This window comes from Phyllostomus discolor, chromosome 13, assembly GCF_004126475.2.
Source record: "Phyllostomus discolor isolate MPI-MPIP mPhyDis1 chromosome 13, mPhyDis1.pri.v3, whole genome shotgun sequence".
NCBI classification, from domain to species: Eukaryota; Metazoa; Chordata; class Mammalia; order Chiroptera; family Phyllostomidae; genus Phyllostomus; species Phyllostomus discolor.
The window spans coordinates 53864036-53885519 of record NC_040915.2 but is presented as its reverse complement, the minus strand read 5'-3'; the positions used below and the strand labels follow the sequence as shown (position 1 = coordinate 53885519).

At 57.9% G+C, this 21484-nt stretch overlaps 1 protein-coding gene across 1 annotated transcript in view; it reads right to left on the bottom strand.

The window, feature by feature from the left end:
* MYO18B (myosin XVIIIB) overlaps positions 1-21484 on the bottom strand; it is a 225302-nt gene that overhangs the window by 156559 nt on the left and 47259 nt on the right. The window contains exons 13-17 of the mRNA XM_036013630.1: positions 10120-10293; positions 7009-7099; positions 4843-5035; positions 4410-4490; positions 2251-2398 (exon numbers count right to left, since the gene is read on the bottom strand). Coding sequence (XP_035869523.1) covers positions 2251-2398; positions 4410-4490; positions 4843-5035; positions 7009-7099; positions 10120-10293 — 687 coding nt within the window. The remainder of the gene's footprint in view (positions 1-2250; positions 2399-4409; positions 4491-4842; positions 5036-7008; positions 7100-10119; positions 10294-21484) is intronic.

The window sequence follows — 21484 nt, the reverse complement described above, 5'->3', positions numbered from 1 at the left end:
CAGAGCCCAGGCGGGCATGTGTCCTGCAGCCTGCGGGGCCCCCAGTGCAGTCAGAGGAAGACAGGAAGGGAACAGACAGCCAAACGCTCTGGCGCCTGGGAAGGGCCCCGAAGGAAGCAACCAGGGAGTGATTATGGGACAGCGTGAGGACCGCAGAGGGGACGGCCTCAGACGGGGGTCGGGCAGGGCTCCGAGGAGGAGCCCTCTGAGCAGCCAGCTGAAGGCAGAGGGTGCACAAGCCCTTCTTGGCACCATAAGCTCGTCCGTCCCCACACCAGTCCCTGGGAGGTGACTTCCCAGAAGCCACACACACTCTAGTTAAGTCGTGCAGCGGGGATCCAGCCCGGGTCCCAGGGACGGAAGCCTGGGTGGGCTTCCAACAGCCCTGCCTCCTGGCTTCCTCTGCATCTGGGTGCGCTTTTGCCTCCACCCACCCAGAACCCCCCAAACTCCATGCCTGAACCCCCAGAAACACCCCCTGGAGACAGGGGCCAGTTTCACAGCCTGGAGGGGAGTCGGGGTTCTGGCTGGCCTTCGGAGCCAGGCCTCCTGGGCGCGGCGCTGGCTCTGCTCTCGGCACCTGCAGGGCCCCGTATGCCCCCTGGTCTCTCCGAGGCCGCAGCCGCCCGCCGCAGGCAGGGCGCAGGGGAACCCCCCATGCCTGGCTCGGCCTCAGGGCTGTGCAGAGAGCCATTTCCTCTGCCCTTCCATCTCCGTTCACTGGCTACCGAGGGGACGGGTGTACTTCAGAGAGCAGAGGTGACCTTCAGAGAGTAGAGCTGGCCTTGGCCAGGGTCACCTCCAGCTCCAGGGCCCCTCCAGGGTGAGGGCAGTCCCGCGCTGCCTCCTGGCTTTCCTGGGCCCTCAGCACTTTTGCTTCCTCCACTTAAAAAAAGCAATTCTGTGTATATAAAGTTACATTTCGAGACTGTACCGCTATAAAGGCTAATAGATTTCTATTAATAACACACACGGATGTCGCATTAGTTTCCGAGGGCCGCCACAACACGGGGCCGGGCGGCCTGAACGGCAGCAATTCATTTTCTCACAGGTCTGGAGGCACGAGTCCCGGCTCGAGGGGTCGGCGGCTGTGACTCCGGCCTGAGGCCTCTCTCCCTCTCCCTGAGTCTTTCCCGTGTGTGTGTCTGTCCTTAAAAGGACACCAGTCAAATTAGATTAGGACTCACCCCCACGGCCTCGCCGGCCTCAGCGAGTCTTTCAAGACCCCATGTCTACACACAGTCACATTTCCAGGTACGGGGCTTAGGACACTCATGGATAAATTTAGGGGAAGGCGATAACTCAATCCATAATGTATACATTAAAACATTGTATTTGACCTAAAAGGTGTTTTTCTTCTGCTTTTAACAGAAATGAAATTTCCGCGGGCTCTCACAGCACCACGGCCCAAGGCACTGTCCCCATGGTGCCGGATGGTGAAGGGGTCCCAGCCAGTAGGTCACCTGGGGACCCAGGCTCTCTGGGAGTGACCAGGGTCTACTGCTCGGAACTGGGCCCACGGGCAGCTTCTGGGGCCATCAGGTGCCACCACTTAAAAAGTCCTGTCCTGGTGTGACAGCCAGTGCCTCACCCATGTCCCAGATGAGGGGCCTCAGCGGGCCCCTTGGGGCAAGGCCTGCTGCTGACCGGAACCCAGGGCATGCGGCGCTGCCGGCCGTCCTGGGCTTCCTCCGGCTCCTCTCCCAGTTTCCCGCTGACCACTCCCACTAGCCTCTCGCCCCCAAACACTTCCCTGAGATGGCTCTTGCCTCCGTCGCCAGGGACCTCCACTGCACACTCAGCCACACCTCCCGTGACCGCTCCTCAACCTTTACTTTGGTCGGTTCCCATTCTCCCAGCTCCCGCCCACCGCCCTGGCCACTCCTCCTCAGCCTCCTTTGCTGGTCATCCCCTGTCCCTGGCCCCTGGCCCCCAGAATGTCCCAGGGCTGCATCCTTGACCGCCCTCTCTGCCAGCCCTCATTCCCTTAGTGACCTCACCGGGAGCCGCGAGCCACACCAGGCTGGCTCACCGCCGTACAGCACAGGCCCAGCACACGGTGGCCGCTCAACACATGTGTGCCGGGCGCCGAGACGCACGAGCACGTAAGTGAACGAGAGCGCGCACGGAGACGGCTCTGCACTCAGGCCCCGCCCAGGCAGGCCTCCTTGGGCGCGTTCTGCAGCGGACAAGGGCGGACTCCAACTCACAGCTGGACTGGATGCCCTCCTACCCCCCCTTGGCCCTTACCTTCGGCCCCAGCCCCTTTCTTCTCGAAGGCTGCACAGAGACGCTCGAGCACCACGCTGTCGCTGGAGCCCTCCACCCGCACCTCCTCGTCCAGGACCCAGAAAAGGCCCCTGGCATCCTCCACACCTCCCCCAGGCGGGAGGCGGACCTGGCGGGAGAACCACGATACACTGAGAAGCCCTGATCCCCAACAGATGCGGGTCCTGGGCTTCCCCCCGACCCCCGCCCCGCAGAGGAGTCAGGGGGTCTCTGTCCCAGGTACCGCGAATCAAACACACCTGCCTGGGTTGCGTCCCCATGCACCCCCACATTCCCTTCACCCGAGAATCTCAGCGTGGCAACCACAATACCGTAACAACCTCTCAGTTCCAAGAAGTCCAAATCCCACCTCTCCCCTCACTTCCTGTGTGGCTTTGGGCCACTAACTGCACCTCTCTGAGCCTCGTTTCCTCGATGGAAAGCAGAGGCCAGCGACACCTCCTCAGAGGGCTGCGTGGGGATCTCACAAGAAAGCGAGCTGTGCAAATGACACGTTTCTGGACACACACAGGTGGCTATGTGCACCTGTGCGCGGCCAACCACGACCCACCCCCAGTGCTTCCTCTTAGAAGTCTTCATACTCTTTTAAACTAAAATCTTCAGAGGGGAAGGAGAGTACCCAAGTCATGTTTCAGAGGAGACGGTGACCTTGGGTCAGTGGCACAGACACGGAATTTTAAATCCCACCGTCAGCGCCGCGGGCCGTCTGGGCAGCGCTGTGACTTTGCACATGGGAAACGGAGAGGGGCCTATGGAGCTGAGGGGCTTATCCGAGGGCCCGGGACAGGCTGGCATAACCAGGAACCGTGCTGAGTGGTTTGGGAGGACATGGGATGAATATGGTGGCCGGCCACCCCTCGGTGACAGGACTGAGAGGCTTCCCAGGACGTGGGGATCTCAGCGCTCAAGTCGGCAAAGTGCCCGGCGTGCCAGGACAGTGGGCCACCCTGACTCCGAAATACTGGCCCATGGTCCTTGAAGGCCCACGGAGAAAGAACACGTCCAGGGCACATGGAGACACGTGGGGGCAGGACTGGCACTGGACCCCAGGCATCCTGCCCCTTCGCCTTGGCCTTCCGTATCGGGGTCAAGACCCACAGCCAGCCCAGCCTCAGGAGGCAGCCGTTGCCAGCCACTGCCCTGGCATCTGGGGACACCGCGGCCCCTCTTCACTGCCCTGGTGGATCCTGCAGGGCCGCCCCTGCCCGGCGTGGGAACGTGACAGGGAGGCGGGACCAGCAGGAGAGGTGCCAACCAGACTCGGGGCAGGTGAATGGCTGGCAGGGCTCACAGACAAGGGGGCTATGCAGGGACGGGGCAGCCGACGGCAGGCCGGGAGAAGGCTGACTGGGCGCGGGAATGAGGACAAGGGCAGCCTGTGCTCCCAAAAGGCAGGAGAGATGCGACCTGCAGGGCACCTACTCTGTGCCAAGCAGCCTGCCAGGCGCTGTATGTGCCAGAACTCACTGACATCCGTGACAGCCCCAGGGGACTTGACATTCCCATTTTGGGGATGAGAAAACAGGGGTGAGATGGCAGGCTCCAGGTCACCCAGATCGGGCCGGAGGCTGGAGCCAGCTGAAACGGTCCCTCCAGGGCAGTTCAGGCCAAGGGTCGAGCAGCGCTGCAGGTCTGGGGTCAGCAAAGTGGGTTCTCGGGGTGGGGAAAGGGAGGTGAAGCTTCCAGTAGCCCCCCAACTAAAGCCTGTCTGACCCAAGGGTGCTCAGGGGCCTGGATGCACGATGGCCGTCCGTGGTCCCTTTTCTCCCGTCTCTGCCGGGCACAGCACCTGCATCTGAACACCCGATCCTTCCAGGAGAAACTGGCTGGGGGCCACTGGGCACTGGCCCCGTGTCCCCTGGGCTCTGACCAAAGCTCCCAGGTGCGGGTGCGCTGACACACCAACACAGACAGAACACAGAGTGCAGTTCTCACTCTGAGGGTGCCTGGACGTTCAGGGCCGGGGCCACCGTCCCGAACCCACGCACAATCTGGGAGCGTAACCCAGGTGTCCGTGGTTCGCAGCCCCAATGAGCAGCTGCAAGGCTCAGGTCTGCTGGTGTCCCCATGAAAAGGCCTCGTGGTGCCTGAGATCCGTGGTCAGCCGGGCCCCGCATTACCTGGGAGGGACTCTGATCCACAACGGCCACTGTGGTCCCCGGGGACGGCTCCGGGAGGTCACACTGCACGGGGAGACCTTCCTGGAATGTCACAGAAACTCACCATCAGTTCTTTCCGTGAGCTGAACGGGGCAGAGAAACTCTGGGAGAGGTAAGGGACGTGACCACTCTCCCTCACCCTTAGGCCTTTTTAAATGATACTTTTTTAATGGTGGCAACACACGCACAACGTAAAACGTAACCATTCAGGCTGTTTTTAAGGGCACACTGTTCAGTGGGTGTTGAGCCCATTCACTCGGTTGCGCGGCCAGCACCGCGGTACATCGGCAGCCCCCTCTTCGCCTTGCACGACTGAAGCTCTGTGCTCGTGAGCCGGCGACTCCCCACCTCCCTCCCCCGCTGCACCCCGGGGAGGGCCCCTCCCCCGCCGCACCTCCCGGTACCGCTCCAGCGCGGAGACGAAGGTCCGCTGGTAGAACAGCAGCTGCAAGCGCTCCTGAGTGTAGTTGTGACAGAGCTCCTCGAAGGTGGCCGCCCGGTCCTTGCCCTGGTGCCGGGGGTTCTGGAAGCCCGGAGAGTCCACCACCGTGATGGAGGCCATGGACAGGTGACGGGAGGAGAAGGATCTGGGGCGGGAGAGAGGGTGGGCCCCGACTGGACATGGCATCTTAGGGCTTCCCACTCCCACATCACCGGGATAGAGAAACCAAGGAGGCACACCGGGCGGTTTGGAGAGCCAGCAGATCTGCTTTCAAAACCGGGCTCGTTGCTTACAGGCTGTGTGACCTGGAGTAAGTTAACTAACCTCTCGGAGCTCGGAGTTCCCCCACAGTGGAATGATGGCAGAGATGAGTGGGGGGATCCCAGGGGCTACGTACAGGTCAAAGGAGTTCAAGTTCAGCAAGCGCCTCCCAGGGGCACCACCAGCCTGCAGGAAATGTCCTCCCCGCACCAGGCCCAGAGCAGAGAAATGACTCGCTGCTGGTCACAGGGCACATGGGCTCTAGAGTTCAGACCACAGCCTCCCTTTCTTTCTCAGTGACACATTGCGATAGAAAAAGAAGTTGGTTCAGTGTCTCAGTCTATAAAGCTCCTTCAAGCCATCACCTCCTTGGACTCTCTGGATGACTCTATCACGGTGGACAGAGGAGGGATTACTGACATCAAAAAGACAGGAGTTAAGGGACTTGGGACACAGACACAGGTGGGCTTAGACCCTTCCTCTGCTACTGAGGGGCTGTGTGCTGTGGGCAAGTTGCACAACCTCTCTGAGCCAGCCACGAAAGGGTTAAGGATGGGGCCAACCCAGAGAGCGTTGGGAGGGTTGGAGGTGATAGCTCTGAACAAGAGCATAGCCAAGAGCTAAGTGCCAGGGAAACGCTACCCTGCCCGCTATTATTATTGTTAGTGTGAGCACCATACACTTTGAAGGGCCCTGAGTTTGCACCATAGCTCTTCCCCGCCACTCGCATGGGCTCTGCATCTGTGCAATGGGCCACCGAGGCCAGCCACCACATAGTCATGCGTGAAGACTAAGTCAGTGAACAACACTTGGAAAGTTAGACGCCTCCTCGGTGCAGGTCCATGGCGGTATCATCCACGCACCCATTTTACGGATGTGGCTCCAAGAACACCACCTCCGTGGGCGAAGGCAGCTTCCTCCGTCAGCCGTTCATCCTCCACACCCCCTCCTCCTTGCTCTAAGCAAGTGCAGCCCCCTTGGTCTCCACAGAATGTGGGCTCAAGTGGCAATTGTTCCAGGAGCGGGAGAGGGAGTGGATTCTGCATCCCGGTGACACTGGAGAACCCCGGTCTCTCTGTAGCCACGCACCAGCTTCGCCCGCCCCCTTAATGGGATGTCAGAAGCCTGAATATTTGCCCTCGAAGGAGGAGGGTGGGACTTGCCGCTGGAATTGATTCAAGACTTCCGAGGGCGGGCCCCGAGCTGGCTCAACGTGACAGAAAACAGAGGTTCTGCTGCCTGCAGCGTGGCAGACACACTTCAGAGGCAAACCCTGGCCCACTAAGAAATTCTCCCCTGTCACTCCCCATCCCCGGCAGGAAATGTTAGAAAAATAAACGGAGGGGAGCAAACGGTGGGCTAGTTGGGGCCACATGGAGGAACGAGTGGGGTGGACAGCACTGCGTTTGCATCCCGGCCCCGCCTCCCTGTCTCTGTTAGGCCCCCCTGCACCACGGGCCGGTGTGGGTATTGAGTGATCGGGGTGAGTGACACAATCAGTGTGGGCCTGGCCCTTAGCAGGTGCCCCCCCAAAAGCATGAGCCTTTAGTGCTGGCATTGAGGACCACAATTAGGAAGAGTTCTTGAGTTTCATTGTTTCTTTCAATCCCTGCAATGACCCCGGGGGGAGAGAGCTATGTCACAAACACAGACGGGACGACCAGAGAGGTGAGCGGATTTGCCGTCGTCACGCAGCCAGACAGGGGGCAATCGAGGTAGGATTCCAACCCAGCCCTGCGTGACCAGAAGACCCACTCGCCCGCTCCGAAAGCACCCTGCTCTGCTTTACTGCCCAGCTCGGGCCCCTCGTGGGCCTGCGGAGAGGCCGACTCTGCGCCCAGGGGTGGCTGCGTTTACCTGTTGATGAGAGAGACCACGGCGGCGAAGAGCTCCTGGTACAGGCCCGAGGCCATCCCCTCCACACACTCCACGCCCGTCATCTTGAGCCCTGGAGTGGGGAAGAGGAGAGGGTCAGGGCCGAGCCCGGGACATGTCTCCAAAGGCATCGGCACCTGCCTCGGAGAGCCCCCTCCCTCACACACCACTTCCCCCCGTTGCTGAAATTACACACCCGTGTTCTTAGGACCGAGTTCAAGTCTTTTGCCAGGACCTCCAGGGCCCTGCATAACCTGGTCCTATCTCCTCTGTAGTGTGCTCTCCGGCCCATCCCTCAGGGCTCACCCCAACGTCACCTCCTCAGGGAAGCCCACCTTGACCACCACCCCAATGGGCCAGTTCCTCGTTTCACCTTGATTCTTTTTCTAATTAAGCTTTTCTCGAGGTATGATTGACATACAAAAATCTGTACCCACCTACTCATTATGTACACCCGATGAGTCTGACAATAGGTGTGCATCACCATAAACAGGACCATCGGCTCTAAAAGCGTCCTCCCTCCCTCCCTCCCTCCCTCCCTGTGTCCGTGTGTATGTGATGAGAACAGTTAACTCAAGAGTCACCCTGTAAGATGTTAATGACATAACGCGGCACTGGTGACTACGGGTGCTGGGCTATATACAGCAGACTGACTCGCCTCCTGGCCATCTCGCCCACCTGGGCTCCTCTCCGCTCCAGCACTTACTCCCCCGAGGCAGGGAAGCTAAGCGCCCTCTGGTCCGTATCTCCCATGCCCCCTGCTCCCCCTGCTCCAGCCCCCTGTTCCACCACCTTTCTCTGCTCTGCTTCTAAGACTTCGGCCCTTTCAGATGTCTGACCCCAGGGGGATCGTGTAGTATGCTATTCAAATATGCCATTTGCTGCAACGTGGGTGGGTGTCGTGGCCCTCACGTCAGTGAGGCAAGCCAGGCACAGAAGGACAGATCGACCCTGCTTTCCAGCACTGGCTACAGCATGTCTTTATGTGCGTGGTTCTTTTATCAACTGTGTCCCCCCCCACCAGGCCAGGAGTGACCCAAGGGTGGGCACTGCCTCTGGGCTGGGCGGCTCCCAAGCCCCAGTGCCTGGTGCACAGCAGGGATCCCGGAAGTGCTTGTTGTTTCCTCTTTCTGGGGGGAATTTTGGCAATTTTGTATCACAAGTCATAAAATGTTCATATATTCGGATATATTAATTTCACCGTTCAGGTTTTATTCTGATGAAATATTCAGAGAAACGAAGATTGCTGGGTACAAATGTTCTCCCGGTTGTTGATCAGATTGGCAAAGATCACTTTTTCAAAACAGCTTAAATATCAAACAATAGCAAATGGATTAGATAATTTGTAACCCAGCCATACAAAGGAATGCTGACAAATAGGCACAGAAGAATGCTGAATGAGAGGAGGAAGTGTCTACCTATGACATGAAGAGGAATAAAGTAGCTTATGAAAACTGTTATGATAGTTGTGGTCTCAATTTTGTTAAAACACACATACACACACACACATACACACACACACACACACTCATTGGCCCCATTCAAATAGCCAGCCTTGGTTAGAGTGCACTGAACCACGTGGGGGGAGGAGGTGGTGGGGAGAGGGAGGGTGTCAGGTCACAAACCCTGGTCCTTTCCGAGTTCTGGTTCCGCCGGCAGAACTGGAAACACAGTTTCCAATCTGCACGCGCCAGAGCCTGGAGAAATGCTCCTGTTTGTACATTCCAGGCAGCCCGCTGCAGGCCCCAAGCATTTCCCATCCCTCCTTTCACTTCACCCCAACCTGGGCTGTTGCTAGGCAACCCACAGCCTCCCAGCATCCCTCCTAAACCTGCCAGTCTCCTGCCTGCTTAACATCTACCCTGGAGACCTCAGACTGAGAGCTTGACTCAGCCTCACAAGGCAGTGTGCATCTGTGTGTCTGTGTGTGAGATTTGTGTCTGTGTGTGCATGTACCTGTACTCTGTGCCATGCACACTTGTGTGTGCTCTGTGCACATGTGCGGTATATGTCTGTGCCTGCAGATGTAGTATGTGCCTGGGGCATGTGGCGTGTGCATGTATGTGTGTGTGCCTTGTGTATCTGGCATGCTACCTGCTGTGCACACATGTGTGCAGGTAATGCAAATGGGGGTGTGTATCAGATAAGACACGTGCCCATAAGAAGACGACAGCTCACACTTGGATCTAGAAGAAAACCTGACAGGCCAGCGGAATTCAAGTGACAGTGGCCATCAAGCCGAAGTCTCCAGAAGGTGCAGCAGCTCTGTGGACCCAAGGTCTTCTATGAGATGGGCCCCAAACCACAACGCACAAGAGTCCCAGGCCACTGACCCCGCCCCTGCGGGCTCCCGGAGAGCTGCTCTGGGAGAGTTCTCAGAGGCCCTGGGCGCCCAGGAGCCCCTCCGCCCTCCCCTTCCGCAGCCCCACCGTCTGGCCAGCAGAGGCTGCGGGCTTGGGACGCAGCAGCAGACGCCCTTCGGCAGGGGTGGTGCAAGCTCTGCTGCTCTGCCCCCACCTCAGCTCAAAGCTCCTCCCCCTTCCTCCAGCTGCTTAGGCCAAAATCCTGGTCCCTCACTCTCCCCCAGGGCTATGCTGTTGTCGCTATTTGTAAGCTTGACCTTGAACATGCTCACCTTGTCCCATCTCCACTACCACATCCCTGGTCCCATCCTGTCACCTCACCAGGGGATTTTTATGAGGTTTCTAAGTGCTCTCCCTCCCCCCACTCACTCCCCAGTCTTCCTCCAGGTTGTGCTGCTCTCCTGCTCTGGCCCCTCCCTGACTCCTTCTCACCTTAGAATACAAACCCGGGTTTGGAGACAGTGTGCAAGCTGACCTCACCTGCTCCGCAGCTCCACTTCCTCCTATCCTCTTGGCCCCTCCAGCCACCCCCAGCCTTATTTCTGTTCCTTCAGTGTCCCCCCTCTGCAACACCCCCTTCCCGGTCTCAGCAGGCTTCATGGCCACTAGGCAGAACTATTTGGCTGTAAGCACTGTGCCGGTAGGAGCCACAGCCCCGTCCATCGCCCCCCACGGTGGCTCCCCTCGCACCTAGAGGGTCCGCAGGCGATAGACCCTCATGAAACCGCACCTGAGCTGGCCTCCTCATCCTCGAGGCCTCGTCGGCTCGGCCCCGACGTCACTTGCTGGATGATCTGCCGCAGGTGGTGCTTGAAGGTGGCCGTGTTCAGCTCCTCGTACTCACAGCCCAGGGCCTCGGCTGCGCGGTTTGCCCACTCGAACCGCATGAACTGCTTCCGGCCCACTGCGTGAGAGACGGACAGAAGTACAGCGGGGAGGTCCTGGGCGTGGGGTGGGTGGGCGTCCAAGAGAACCTGGGAGACCCTTGCCACCGCCCACCCTCCATCCAGGCCACCTACCCTCAGCAGAAGCCCGAATACAACTGCCCAGGTCTGGGCCCCTAGTGGATGGCCCCTGGGCAGGGGTCAGATTTCCCAGAAAACACATTTATCCTATTTCCTTGCCATTTGCATTGTTTATTTGTTGAAAGCAATTAAAATACCATGGGGAACACTCTAAACGTGGAATTGGAGAAGCGTTAGTAAAAGTGTGATTTATCTACTCACATATTCATTCACTTACTATCCATCCACTCATCCACCACTTCCCACCATCCGCCTAGCTGTTCATTCAACTACCCCCTCAGCCAGTCCAACCATCTACTTAACCAGCCATCCATTTATTCCACGCACATTTATGAAGCTCCTACTGTGTGACAGGTGCTGTGTTAGCCACCGGGAACTCAATGATGAGCAAGACAGGCAAGGTGCCTATTCTCACAGAGCATAGAGTCTATGAGGGGATGAAATAATAAACAAGTAAACGAACAGATAATAAGGTAAGTTCGGGTCACGGAATTATGAAGACATTTTTTTTTCTTTAAGGAAATAACATCGGGTGATGAGATCCAGAGAAACCAAGGGACTTGCTGTAACTCTGTGGCGGTCGGGGAGGGCTTTATCTGAGGACGTGGTATTTCACCTGGGTTGTGAAGGGGGAGAAGGGGCTGGCCCCGTGAAGAACCAGGAAGAGGCAGGAGGAGAAGGCGGTGCAAAGGCCCTGGGGCAGAAGCGGCATGGTGTGTTAGAGACACGGCGAGAGGGCCAGGCGGCTGGAGTGCGAGGAGGGGAAGGGAGAACCAAATGAAGCCAAAGAAGCAGCAGGGCAGGTGGGGGACACCCTGGGACTGTTGTAAAGTCCTTTCAGAGCGGCAGCAGAGACGTGGTACACGGCACAGACAACGCTGACAGATGCTAAGGGAAAAGCAAACTCGAAAACCACACCACGGTGTGATGCCAACTGTGTAAATCACTCTACACTGTTGTAAAACAATAATAATAAAAACGAGATATCCCCAAGTATTAGCAATCACAGCTGGGTATGGGGATGCCGTACTTTCCAAACTTTCTACAGCGGTTGTGTACTAGTTTCATAATCCAAGTAAAAAAAAACAACATCACAGAGCCACCCCTAAATAACGTTTGCCCCTATCTTTTCTTCCCATAAATGTGTCTCCTTCTTTGCGGTAAGAACCACCACTGCCAACAGAGACCTCACAGCCCATCGGAAAGAGGTCACGAGGCCCCAGTCCTTCAGGCGGAAATCTTGAAGAATCTGCCTGGTTTCAGGCAAAATCTGGAAAAAGACGGTCCCTGGGACTTGGGCACCACCCAAGGAGGAGGAGCCCCGGCCCCAGTCATGTGGGGGCCACAAGTTGCCACCGCTCACGGAGATGCCCCACTGCCAGTCACTCAGCACTGACCGTCCCGAGCACATCGGCCGTCGCCCCGTTTCACAGATCACCCCCACTTTATAGATGAAGGATCGGATAGTCAGGGAGTTAACATGGCGATTGGAAGAGTCCTGCCACTGTCGGAGAGGACGAAGAAGGTGACGAGGCTGCTGGTGGTGACAGCCAGCAGTCATCCACCCTGTTCTCTGCGCCCGTCACCTCCGCTCAGCTCACGGCTTTCGGAGGCAGGAATCTGCGCAGGGATTCCTGTGCACAGCACCTGCCAGGTGTAGCTACCTACCATCATCATCATTGTTATCGTCATCATCATCGTCATCATCATCATCGTCATCATCACCATCATCGGCATCAACGTCATCATTATCATCGTCATCATCACCATCATCGTCATCATCATCATCATCATCATCATATCTCCACAAGAGTCCGGAAAGCAGCATTATCATCCCCATTTTATAAATGACAAAACCGACCCAGAGAAGTCGCCAGGACCCAGGCTGATACTGAAGGGAAATCTGTTCCCGCCCCTCAGCCCTTCCAACACCACCATCAGGAACTGTGCTGTGTGCCTGTGACCTTCGGTAGGACTTTCTTTCCAACGGGCTCGCCCGTCCTTCTCACTTACGCACACAGTGCTGGGAAATGCGACCGCACTGTCGTAGGTGAGGTCCCAGCAGTTGGAGGAGGTCAATGATGGGACGTGAGAACCAGTTGACCTGTGAGTGGCCCCTGGGCAGTCGGGTGTCCTGTCCTTGGAACATAGCTTCTGCCTACCGCTCCCACCCTACGAGCTGCTCCCAGGGCCCGGCCTGGAGGGAGCAGGGTGTGGGTGACACCACCACCCACTGAACGCGTGAGTGAATGCCTGAGGCCTCTACAGACACTCTGAAGGTCCTGTCAGGAGATCTACTCATCCTGGGGCCGCCCAAGACCCGCCTCAGATGCAGGTCCCTGGCTGATTAAACCAGCCACCTACCGGCCTGGAGCGGTCTGCCGCCGCCTCTCCTGGCCCTCCGTGTGTGTGGGGGCTGCTGTGCAACCAACGCCATTATCACTTGTCACAAATAGAAAGTAGAAATAAATACACCAGGAGCTCGGAAATAGCATTAGAATCTAATCAGATACAGTTACTGGGAGCCCAAGGTCTGCTCTCTTTGTTGGAAAAAGGAAAAAGGAGCCATTAAAGGCTATTAGCCATGAATGAGGCTCTCTCCTTTCTTCCCGGGCTGGTGGTTGAAAGCAAATTGAATAGGCGGTAAGGGCCTAGATGGGCGGAGTCCGGTCCCCCTCCTTCGCCCCGCTCCTCCGCTGTACTCTCTGAACCAGGCTCCCACGCTCTACCGGCAGCAGCCTTCCATCCGTGAGTGGACTCGCCAGGACTCTTTCAAGCCTGCCCGGTTTAAGGGGGACATTTCTAAATCCACTGTGCGGAATCCGGCTGGTGAAATCCAGGAGGCACATGGGGAACGTTCCCAGGAAAATGCCTCTTCTGCCCCCAGCCCCCCACAGCTGGTCAGCACACGAAATCCAGCCCACGGGCTCCTCCGTCTTTGTTTACACACGGTGCAGCTCTGTGATGGGCCTTCACCCTGCAGTCAAGGGACCCTCTTCCTCTTCCCCTTCCTCTGCACACATCACACAGCACATGTCGCGGTGACCGCTAGGAAGAGCTCCCTGGCACCTCTCTGGTCACCCCTCCCCTGTCTCACCAGCCAGAGAAAAAGAATCAGAAACGCCCAACAGTGTTACAAAGGCCACCTTAATATCGTCACATCAGCTAGGCAGCACGTCCCGAGCACCTGAACACCCACCGCCTCACGTAATCTTCCCGGCAGCCCCGTGAGGCCAGGATTAATATTCCCACTGGACTTAACGAGAAAACGGAGCCTCAGAGAGGGTGACTGTCCAGGGCCATGCAGCCGGCAAGCAGCAGAGGCGGGATCTGAACTCGGGCCTCCTGTCTGCAGCTGGAGACCCCACCCATGACGTCAGGAGGAGGGGCCTCCTCTCAGGGGGCGGGTATTGTTCGCAAGCCAGAGTCTAAGGGGAAAACTCAAGCGCCCTTCAAAGTTCTCCAAGAATCTCTTACGTTGCCCGCAACGCACAGTGTGGCGGCACATTCCCAGCCCCGACGGGGCAGGCTGCCCCCCTCCCCCCCGTGCGCCACCAGCGGACAGGGCAGCTTGCCTTCGGGGGCCGTGACATGGGAAAAAGTACTTGTAACCACAGGCCTCGCGTCTCCCTCCGCAATGGGGGTTAGGACCGCCCACCCTTGAATCTGCTCCATATTTTTAAAGTTATTGGCAGATAACCGTTGTATTATGTTCTCAGTGACAAACGGCCCGTGCACCGCTCTACGGCTGGAGGATGCCCCACTGAGCGTGTCTGCACTGAGCGGGGACGGTCGGGTGGCCTTGGCTGATCACCCAGCTGCCCTGCGAGCTGTGCGGGCTGTGTCGGCTGTGTCACTAAGCCTGATTCCAGGGGAGAGGCCACTGAGACACAGAACGGGACACTGCCCTGCACTACGTCCCACAGCACATAAATTAGGGAGCTGGAACCCGGATCTAGGTCCCCTGACGGCAGGCCCGTGGTGTGGGGTTGGGGTAGAGCTGGTACCTCCACATATCCACCCCCCTGGCTGTAGGTCGAGTCAAAAGGAAACAGACAGACTTCAGATGACCACAGGGTGCGGTGGACTGGGAGCAGAGCACACTCACCCCCCTCTAACGCCCCGGTCCTTGCTGTGCTTCTGACTGCTGAGGGCATTCTTTCACGCCGGCGTTTGTCCGTGCACAGGGCAAACTGCAACCGGCGAGGATTGAACACCCCCAGCCCTCAATCAGGGACTGGAGGTCACACCCTTTGGGGAATTAACTCACAGTGCCTGCTCTATGCTGCCCTCCAGAGGCCATCAGAGGGATCGCGCCTCAGTTGCCCAGAGTGGTAGTGGGCTTCATCATTTGTCCTTTGTGGCTGTCCCCTATTCCCACTTCCCTTCCTCACACCCCTTCTGGCGCTGCCTGGGATCACCTCCCATGTGGACGTCTTGCCCTCGGACCCTTGTCTCAGTAGCGGCACCCATCTAAGGTGCTAAGGCTGAGAGAGGGCCTTCAGAGGCTGTCCACTCTCTTCATAAGTTTTGGTTTGGTTTTCCATTCAAATTATTGAGGCCAAGAGAAGGTTCCCTGGAAGGGAGCCGAGGTCTTGATGGGTGGTTCCTTCCTTCCGTCTGCACGCCTGAGGTGAGGCCCGGCTCCATGCAGCCCACCTGCCCTGCCAGGGCTGAGCCTGAAGCTCTCCGGGCGGCAGAGAGGGCGTGGAGGGAGGCCGAGGGGCCACGCGGGCAAGCGCCTCCCAGCGGCCGTTCCACGAAACAGTCAGCGGTGACACTGGGGAAAATGAACCCTGTGTCGTATTTTTTTTCATTGCCTGGGGAAAGAAGCTTCTTAAACGCAGGACTTCTCCAAGCCTCTAAAGTGTATCTGAAAGACCTCGGAGAAGGGTGTGTTCTCTTCAGACTTCCTTGGCCTCGGAATGCGTTTCCAGAGTGTCTTGCGGGTCTAGTGTCCCGTGAGACACTAGTGTAGAAGGCGCTGGTTTCGCCGACGGTGCCCTCAACTAACCAGGTGATCTGGGCGAACTGCCTCACCCGCCGGTAAGACGCAGGCTGGGGTCCGAACAGAGCGAATGAACAAAGGAGAAATGACAGCAAAGGAGAAGAAAGGATCAAGGGAAGATAATGGCACTCAGTTTCCGAGCTGGTCTAATCCACCTGCAAAAGCAGGTTTTTTTCCCCCTTTATGCTCAAAACAAAAAGAGAGGGAGGGAAGAAAGAGCATGACTGTTTTTCCTCTGCGCACCACGGGTTCAATCGTATGAATTCCTGTGACCCCCTGCATTTATTAATAACCAAGTTATTTCTCTTTCCAACAATGGCCGTGCTGTGGCTGAATTGCTGAACATTGTGTGGCTTATTTGTAATGCTGGTGCTTCTGGTTCACACCGCCTCACGCTGAGGTTTACAGTTCCGGGACCTGTGAAGAAGGGGCCCCCTGCAGGGGAGAGATGAGCCTAAAAGGCTATTGATGCTACAAGAAAGGGCAGCGCTCTGGGGACAGATCGCCAGGGTTCAAATCCCACTTCCGAGGCTTGAAGCTGTATGATGTTGGGGAAGTCACGTCTCCTCTCTGGACCTCACTTTTCTGTCCTCTAAAATGGGAGTCTGCCCCCACGGAGTGCCCGTGAAGCCTCAGTGAGGTTCTATGTGCAGATCACTCAGCAAAGGGTCTGTCCAGTGAATGTCAGCTCATAATGATGGTCACACATTCACATTTCTGCCCGGGAACATCCAGCAACAGTCTGTTGGAAAATGTAACCCTCTCAGAGGCCGGAGCTTCAGGTCTCTTCCTGCTTCTCACGGCTTCTGCCTGTTCCCCCAGGCACCATGCTGCCCCACACACTTGGGCACACTGTTCCACCTGCCCGGCCTGGGAGAGAGTTGCCGCCTGCCCCAGGGCCTTTGCTTGCCCACCCAGTCAATGCTCCCTGGAAGGCCCGGCCAACGGCACCTGCGCTGCTGCTGAGGTGCTCACTGTCCAGCAGGAATCGCCGTCCACACCCTCACCACTGGCAAGATGGCAGCAGGACCATTCCCAGTGCTCTGGGGGACGTGAGCCGGTGTTCTGGGATGTAGGGGCTCGCTGGACAAATCAGCTGGGGCAGCATTAGATTAAACCTGGCACAAGGGGCTGCCCTCCTACAGGAGTTGCTCAGAGCTTTGAGGACGCGCTAGAAATTTATAAGAAGGGGGGATTCTCAGTGGGGGTCTCCTGAACTAGTTTGATCTCGCCGCTCTGAGCCTCAGCGTTTGTATCTGTGGAATGGGTGGCTCCCCTCCCAAAGGGCTGTTTTCAGGATAGAACAAGACACTGGGTGCAAGGCTGCCGGGGAGCTGTCCCCAGGGCCGGTGGTCCAAGCTGAGGGACTGAGTCATCAGGGGGACCTCAGCCGGAAGGGGTCAGTCACTCCAGGGGAACTGCAGGAGCAAAGGCTTGGGGTGGGACTGGTAGGGAGTGTGTGAATGGCTTCCCTGAGGCCACACAGCTAACAAGGCAGAAGCCAGGGCCAAATGCAGCCCTGGCGGCCCCAGCCCACGGCACTCTCCATGTTCAAGTTCCCCCGCTACAGGAGGCAGAGTGGCATCACTCAACCCTTCAAACTGTCTCCTTCAAAGCTATTTCCTGGGGCCACGCAAAGTCCAATCGTTGGTGTTTCCTCAGTGCTCACCACGTGCCCAACCCTCTGCAAAGTACTTAACCTCATCAATGTAACAACCACACAAAAACGTACCATTACCAATTCCACTTACTGATGACGCCATGGACCACACTACACAATGCGTCATGAAGCATGAGGACGGGCTTTAAAGATACAACTCTCCAGTCCAAAATGGGGCTCCTCCCCTTCCCAAGCCCATGGCCTTAGGAAACTTACTTTACCTCGCTGAGCCTCCATTGACTCCTCCATAAAATGGGTATGGCCTACACAGAGGGTTATGAGCGTTAAATGGAATAATCCATGCAAGGCCCTTAAATCGCGCCTGTCAGAGAATGGATGCTCAGTGAATAGTAACTGTTAATCAGGTCACCACCACCATCATCACCACCCCCCTCATCATCCTCATCACCACCCTCAGCATGACTGCGTCATCCTCCCTCGTCACCAGGTACCATCATCACCCTCATCATCATCATCACTATCAGAAGCAGCGTGGCGCTCGGTCTCTGACCCATGAGTCCCACATTCACTCTGGGGTCTTCACTGAGCCAGGGCCATCTCCCCTCCAACAATAGGTTACGGCGTCTCTGGTGACCACGGCTGGAAGTGAGCCCAGAGAGCATCTAGGCCACCCCATTCACCATGTCCTTTCCCCTCTCCGAGCCTCAGTTTCCTCATCTATAAAAATGGGATGACAGCACCTATTCCGTGGGGTCGGCGAGATGGCCTAGCTTTCAGAGAGTGCTTGGCAGCCAGCCTGGGTCAGTGCTAGCTGCCCTCATGGTCTGTGGGTGACAGAGCCCTAGACAACGGGAGAGGATGTCCCAGGGCCAGCCAGTGGCCGAGTGGCTTGGCCAGTCTGAAACCTGGCCCCTCCCTTGTGCCAGCGGTACCGCCCAGCCCCCCAGGGGCACAGGGCTGCTGGGGAGTGCCGCCTTCCAGCGTCAGCCACTCTGGGGTTTTGTGTTTCTTTTTTTTAAATATAATTGTTTACATCCCAGAGCAGCCATCCCAGCTTAATGAATGAATTCAATATGCTTAGAAAACACAGACTAAATCTTTGCTTGTGGCCCAGAATAGGCAGCAGCTGTCAGGCGGGGAGCCAAGCCACCAGCTGGGGATGGGCAGAGGATGCGGTGGCCTGCGGCCAAGGGAAGGCAGGAGGGTGGGGCTGGGCCCAGCAGGCACGGGCCTCGGGGTTGCTGGGTCCGAGGGCAGACCCATGAGCTCTCCAGGCCGCAGGGCCCAGCACTGACCCTCTCTCCATCAGAGCCCTGCTTCAACCCCACGGGGCCTGAGAAGGGGGCTTTTCACGTCTGCATCCTGCAGAAGGGAACAGGGAGGCCCCCGGGCCTTGATCCAGCCACCACGCCTTTGCTCACTGAGCTTCCCCCGCCCAGAGCGCCTTCCCCAGCTTTTTCTCAGAGCAGGAGATTCAGCTCCAGGGTTCCGGGCTGGCGACTCTGAACCTGGGTGTCTCCTGCCTCCAGTTTTCTCTTGGCATGACCAGTGCACTCGTCTGGGTCGATCTCCTTCGGTCAGACCGAAACTTCACCTTGAAAACAGGCCGGTGTCTCAGGCGAGCTGGGGACCTGCTGTCCAACAGGCACAGGAAAGAGACAAGAAAGGAGAGAGGCAGGGAGTGCAGAGAGACTGGGGGAGACGGAAACGGGGTGGGGGAAGAAGGAAAGAAAATGCGGGAGAAGGAGCGAAGGAGGGCGTGATGGACGGGGCTGAGCAGAATAAACACAGTAACGGCCCGGGAGTCCAGAGACCTGGATTCCAGCCCCTCGTCCCCCACAGCCTCACCGAGTGACCCTGAGCAAGTCCCTTTCCCTCTCTGGGCCTCGGCCCCGTCCTGTGCGAAGAAGGGCTCGGGCCTGCCAGTCTCTGCCCCTTCTCGGCACGCTCGGTGCTGCAGCCCGCAGGGAGGTTCCCAGGGCCAGGCAAACAGGAAATCATCCCTGGCTTCCACCCTCGTGCAGGGGGGGCCCCTGGGCCAGCAGAGGCTCCGGGAAGCTGAGCTTGCCCTCCCAGGCCCTCCGCACAGAGGAGCCATCGACGCCCAGGCCGCAGCTGTCCTGCCCCTTCTAGGCCGCAGCTGTCCTGCCCCTTCTGACTCAATGACTCTTGGTGCCTCTTGACCCACAGCCTGAAGGAATAGGCAAGGCTGGCCCCACCAGCTGGGGCGGGGCCCGGACACCAACCCCAGTCGGGGCTCCTGGGGAGGACGGAGGGGAGGCACGTGTGTTCTGAGCCCTGAACACCTTAGGACAAGTGTGTGGTGCATCTCATTAGAGCCAGGAAGCAGCTGGGGGTGGGGGACGGGAGGGAGCAGCCCCTCAAGGCGGCAGGCGAGGGAGGCAGAGTGCTGGGCGGCAGCGAGGAAGGGCCACCCGCCAGGGGCAGGGCTGGCCTCTGCTCCCCGAGCCCTGCACGCTTCGCCTACGGAAACACACGTGAGCTCCGAGGAGGAGGGAAGGCCGAGCGTCTGTTTCGGAGCAGTGGATGGAGACGGCGCCCCCACAGTGGAGGCCGCAGGTCCATTCTGAGGTGCCGAGCCTTTCTCTGACCCTCAGTGATACCGCACACGGCAGGTGGAAGGTCTGGCTCTATGCCACTTAGAGCTGTGTGACCCTGGGTTAGGGACTTCACCTCTCTGGGCGTGGGCTCCCCCACCCACAAACAGGAACAATGACAGCAGTGCCTGCTGCACAGGCTCGTGAGGGTTAAGTGAGCCGACCAGCCAGCCCATGCAAGCGCCCATGGAGGCGACCCGGACCACATCCCCGGGATGTTCGGCCTTGGACCCAGCAGTTCCATGTCCAGGGAACCATGCCTCCAAAACGTTCACGTGTGTGCACGACCTCCGCATACAGGGGTGTGCGGTGGGCCGTGGGTTAGAACGCCAACAAGCAGGAACCAACCCGAACGATCAGCAGAATGGGGGGCCCACCCATTCCAGGAGAGCCCTCGCCATCGACAAGGAGAATTAGGGACACGGCTGTGACCCGGAGCGCAAAGAAGTCAAAGACATACTGTGAGAGGGAAAAAGCAAAGGGCATAGACGTGGAGACTGTGTAGACACATTTGCATAAAAACACCACCCAACCAGCCGGCCAAATATTTGCTACGTGCATAGATGTAATGAAACTCGGCTTTAAAGGCCGGAAGGTGGGGGTGTAGTTGGGTTACAGTAATACACCCATGTCGGCTTCCTGGCGCTACGAGGGACTGACCACCGCTGTGTGCACTGCCCCCGCGGGGAAGGGTCGTGGGACTCCGCACTGCAGTGCCAGCTTCCTGAGAATCTGTAGTCTCTTCAGACCAAACACGTCCACTCAAAAAGGCTCAGCCAGCCAGAGCAGTGACATGGTGGTCACGGAGCTCTGTACAAGTGTCCACACCCGCGGAACGTACACCACTGAGCGTGAGCCCCAGTGCAGACAACGGGCCTCGGTTAACAGCAGTGCATCAGTGTTGGCTCTTCTGTTGCAATAAATGTCACCTTTTAACCCTAACAATGGTCCCCTTGGAGGGCAGAGGGGCCAGGGGAGTCAGGGGAGACCTCTGTTCATTCTATATTCTTCTATATTGTTTCCATTCCTCATAGGAAGACAACCACGCAGCAATGCATAGCAGTAGCTTTAAGACAATACAAATAGTAAAATGCTTCACCAAGTGTCATTTGAATATATGGACAGTGCTTTGTGCTCACGGCATCCCTGTTACTATTCCCACTGGCCTTCGGTGCACGGGGTCTTGCTCAGCTTGGGGAGCATCTGGCCGCCCCCTCCTGCCCTTGGGTGCACTGCCCTGGTTGCCAGATGTTGGGGTGCCCCAGCAGAAAGCGAGGGGCTGGGCTCTTGTCATTATTGCTGTCGCCTCTCCTTCCTGCAGGCCCCTCGGGGCTCCCTGAGTTACGGCCCCGTCCATTTGGGGACTGACTTCTTTATTAGGGCAGGTGGGGAGCTGCGGGCCGGTTGGCAGCCTCCCTTCATCAGCCCATTACTCAGCCCCTCCTCGGGTTTATATACGGGCCGACCGTGCTGTATATTAGGCAACAGGGTCAGCAGCGAGTAGACTGGCAAATTCAGTGAAAGGCAAATAAATGAATCCTCCCGCCAGGCCGCTGAGCAAAAGGGAAGCAAAGCAAGGGGGCCATCCAGGCATCCGCGTTGCTGTTTTGGATTCTGAACATTACTGTCATCTTCATAATGACGGACAGCCGGCGGAGTGACAAACCGTCTCCGACTTCCCAGAGAAAGCATCCATCATCCCTCACAGCCGCAGAGGCGGGGCTGATTTGTGACTCGGCGGCGCAGGAACTGGACGTGCGTGTGCCGTGCCGGGGTCCTCGCTTCCCTCCGAGCCCAGGGCTGTGGCGCTCGCAGGTGCGGTA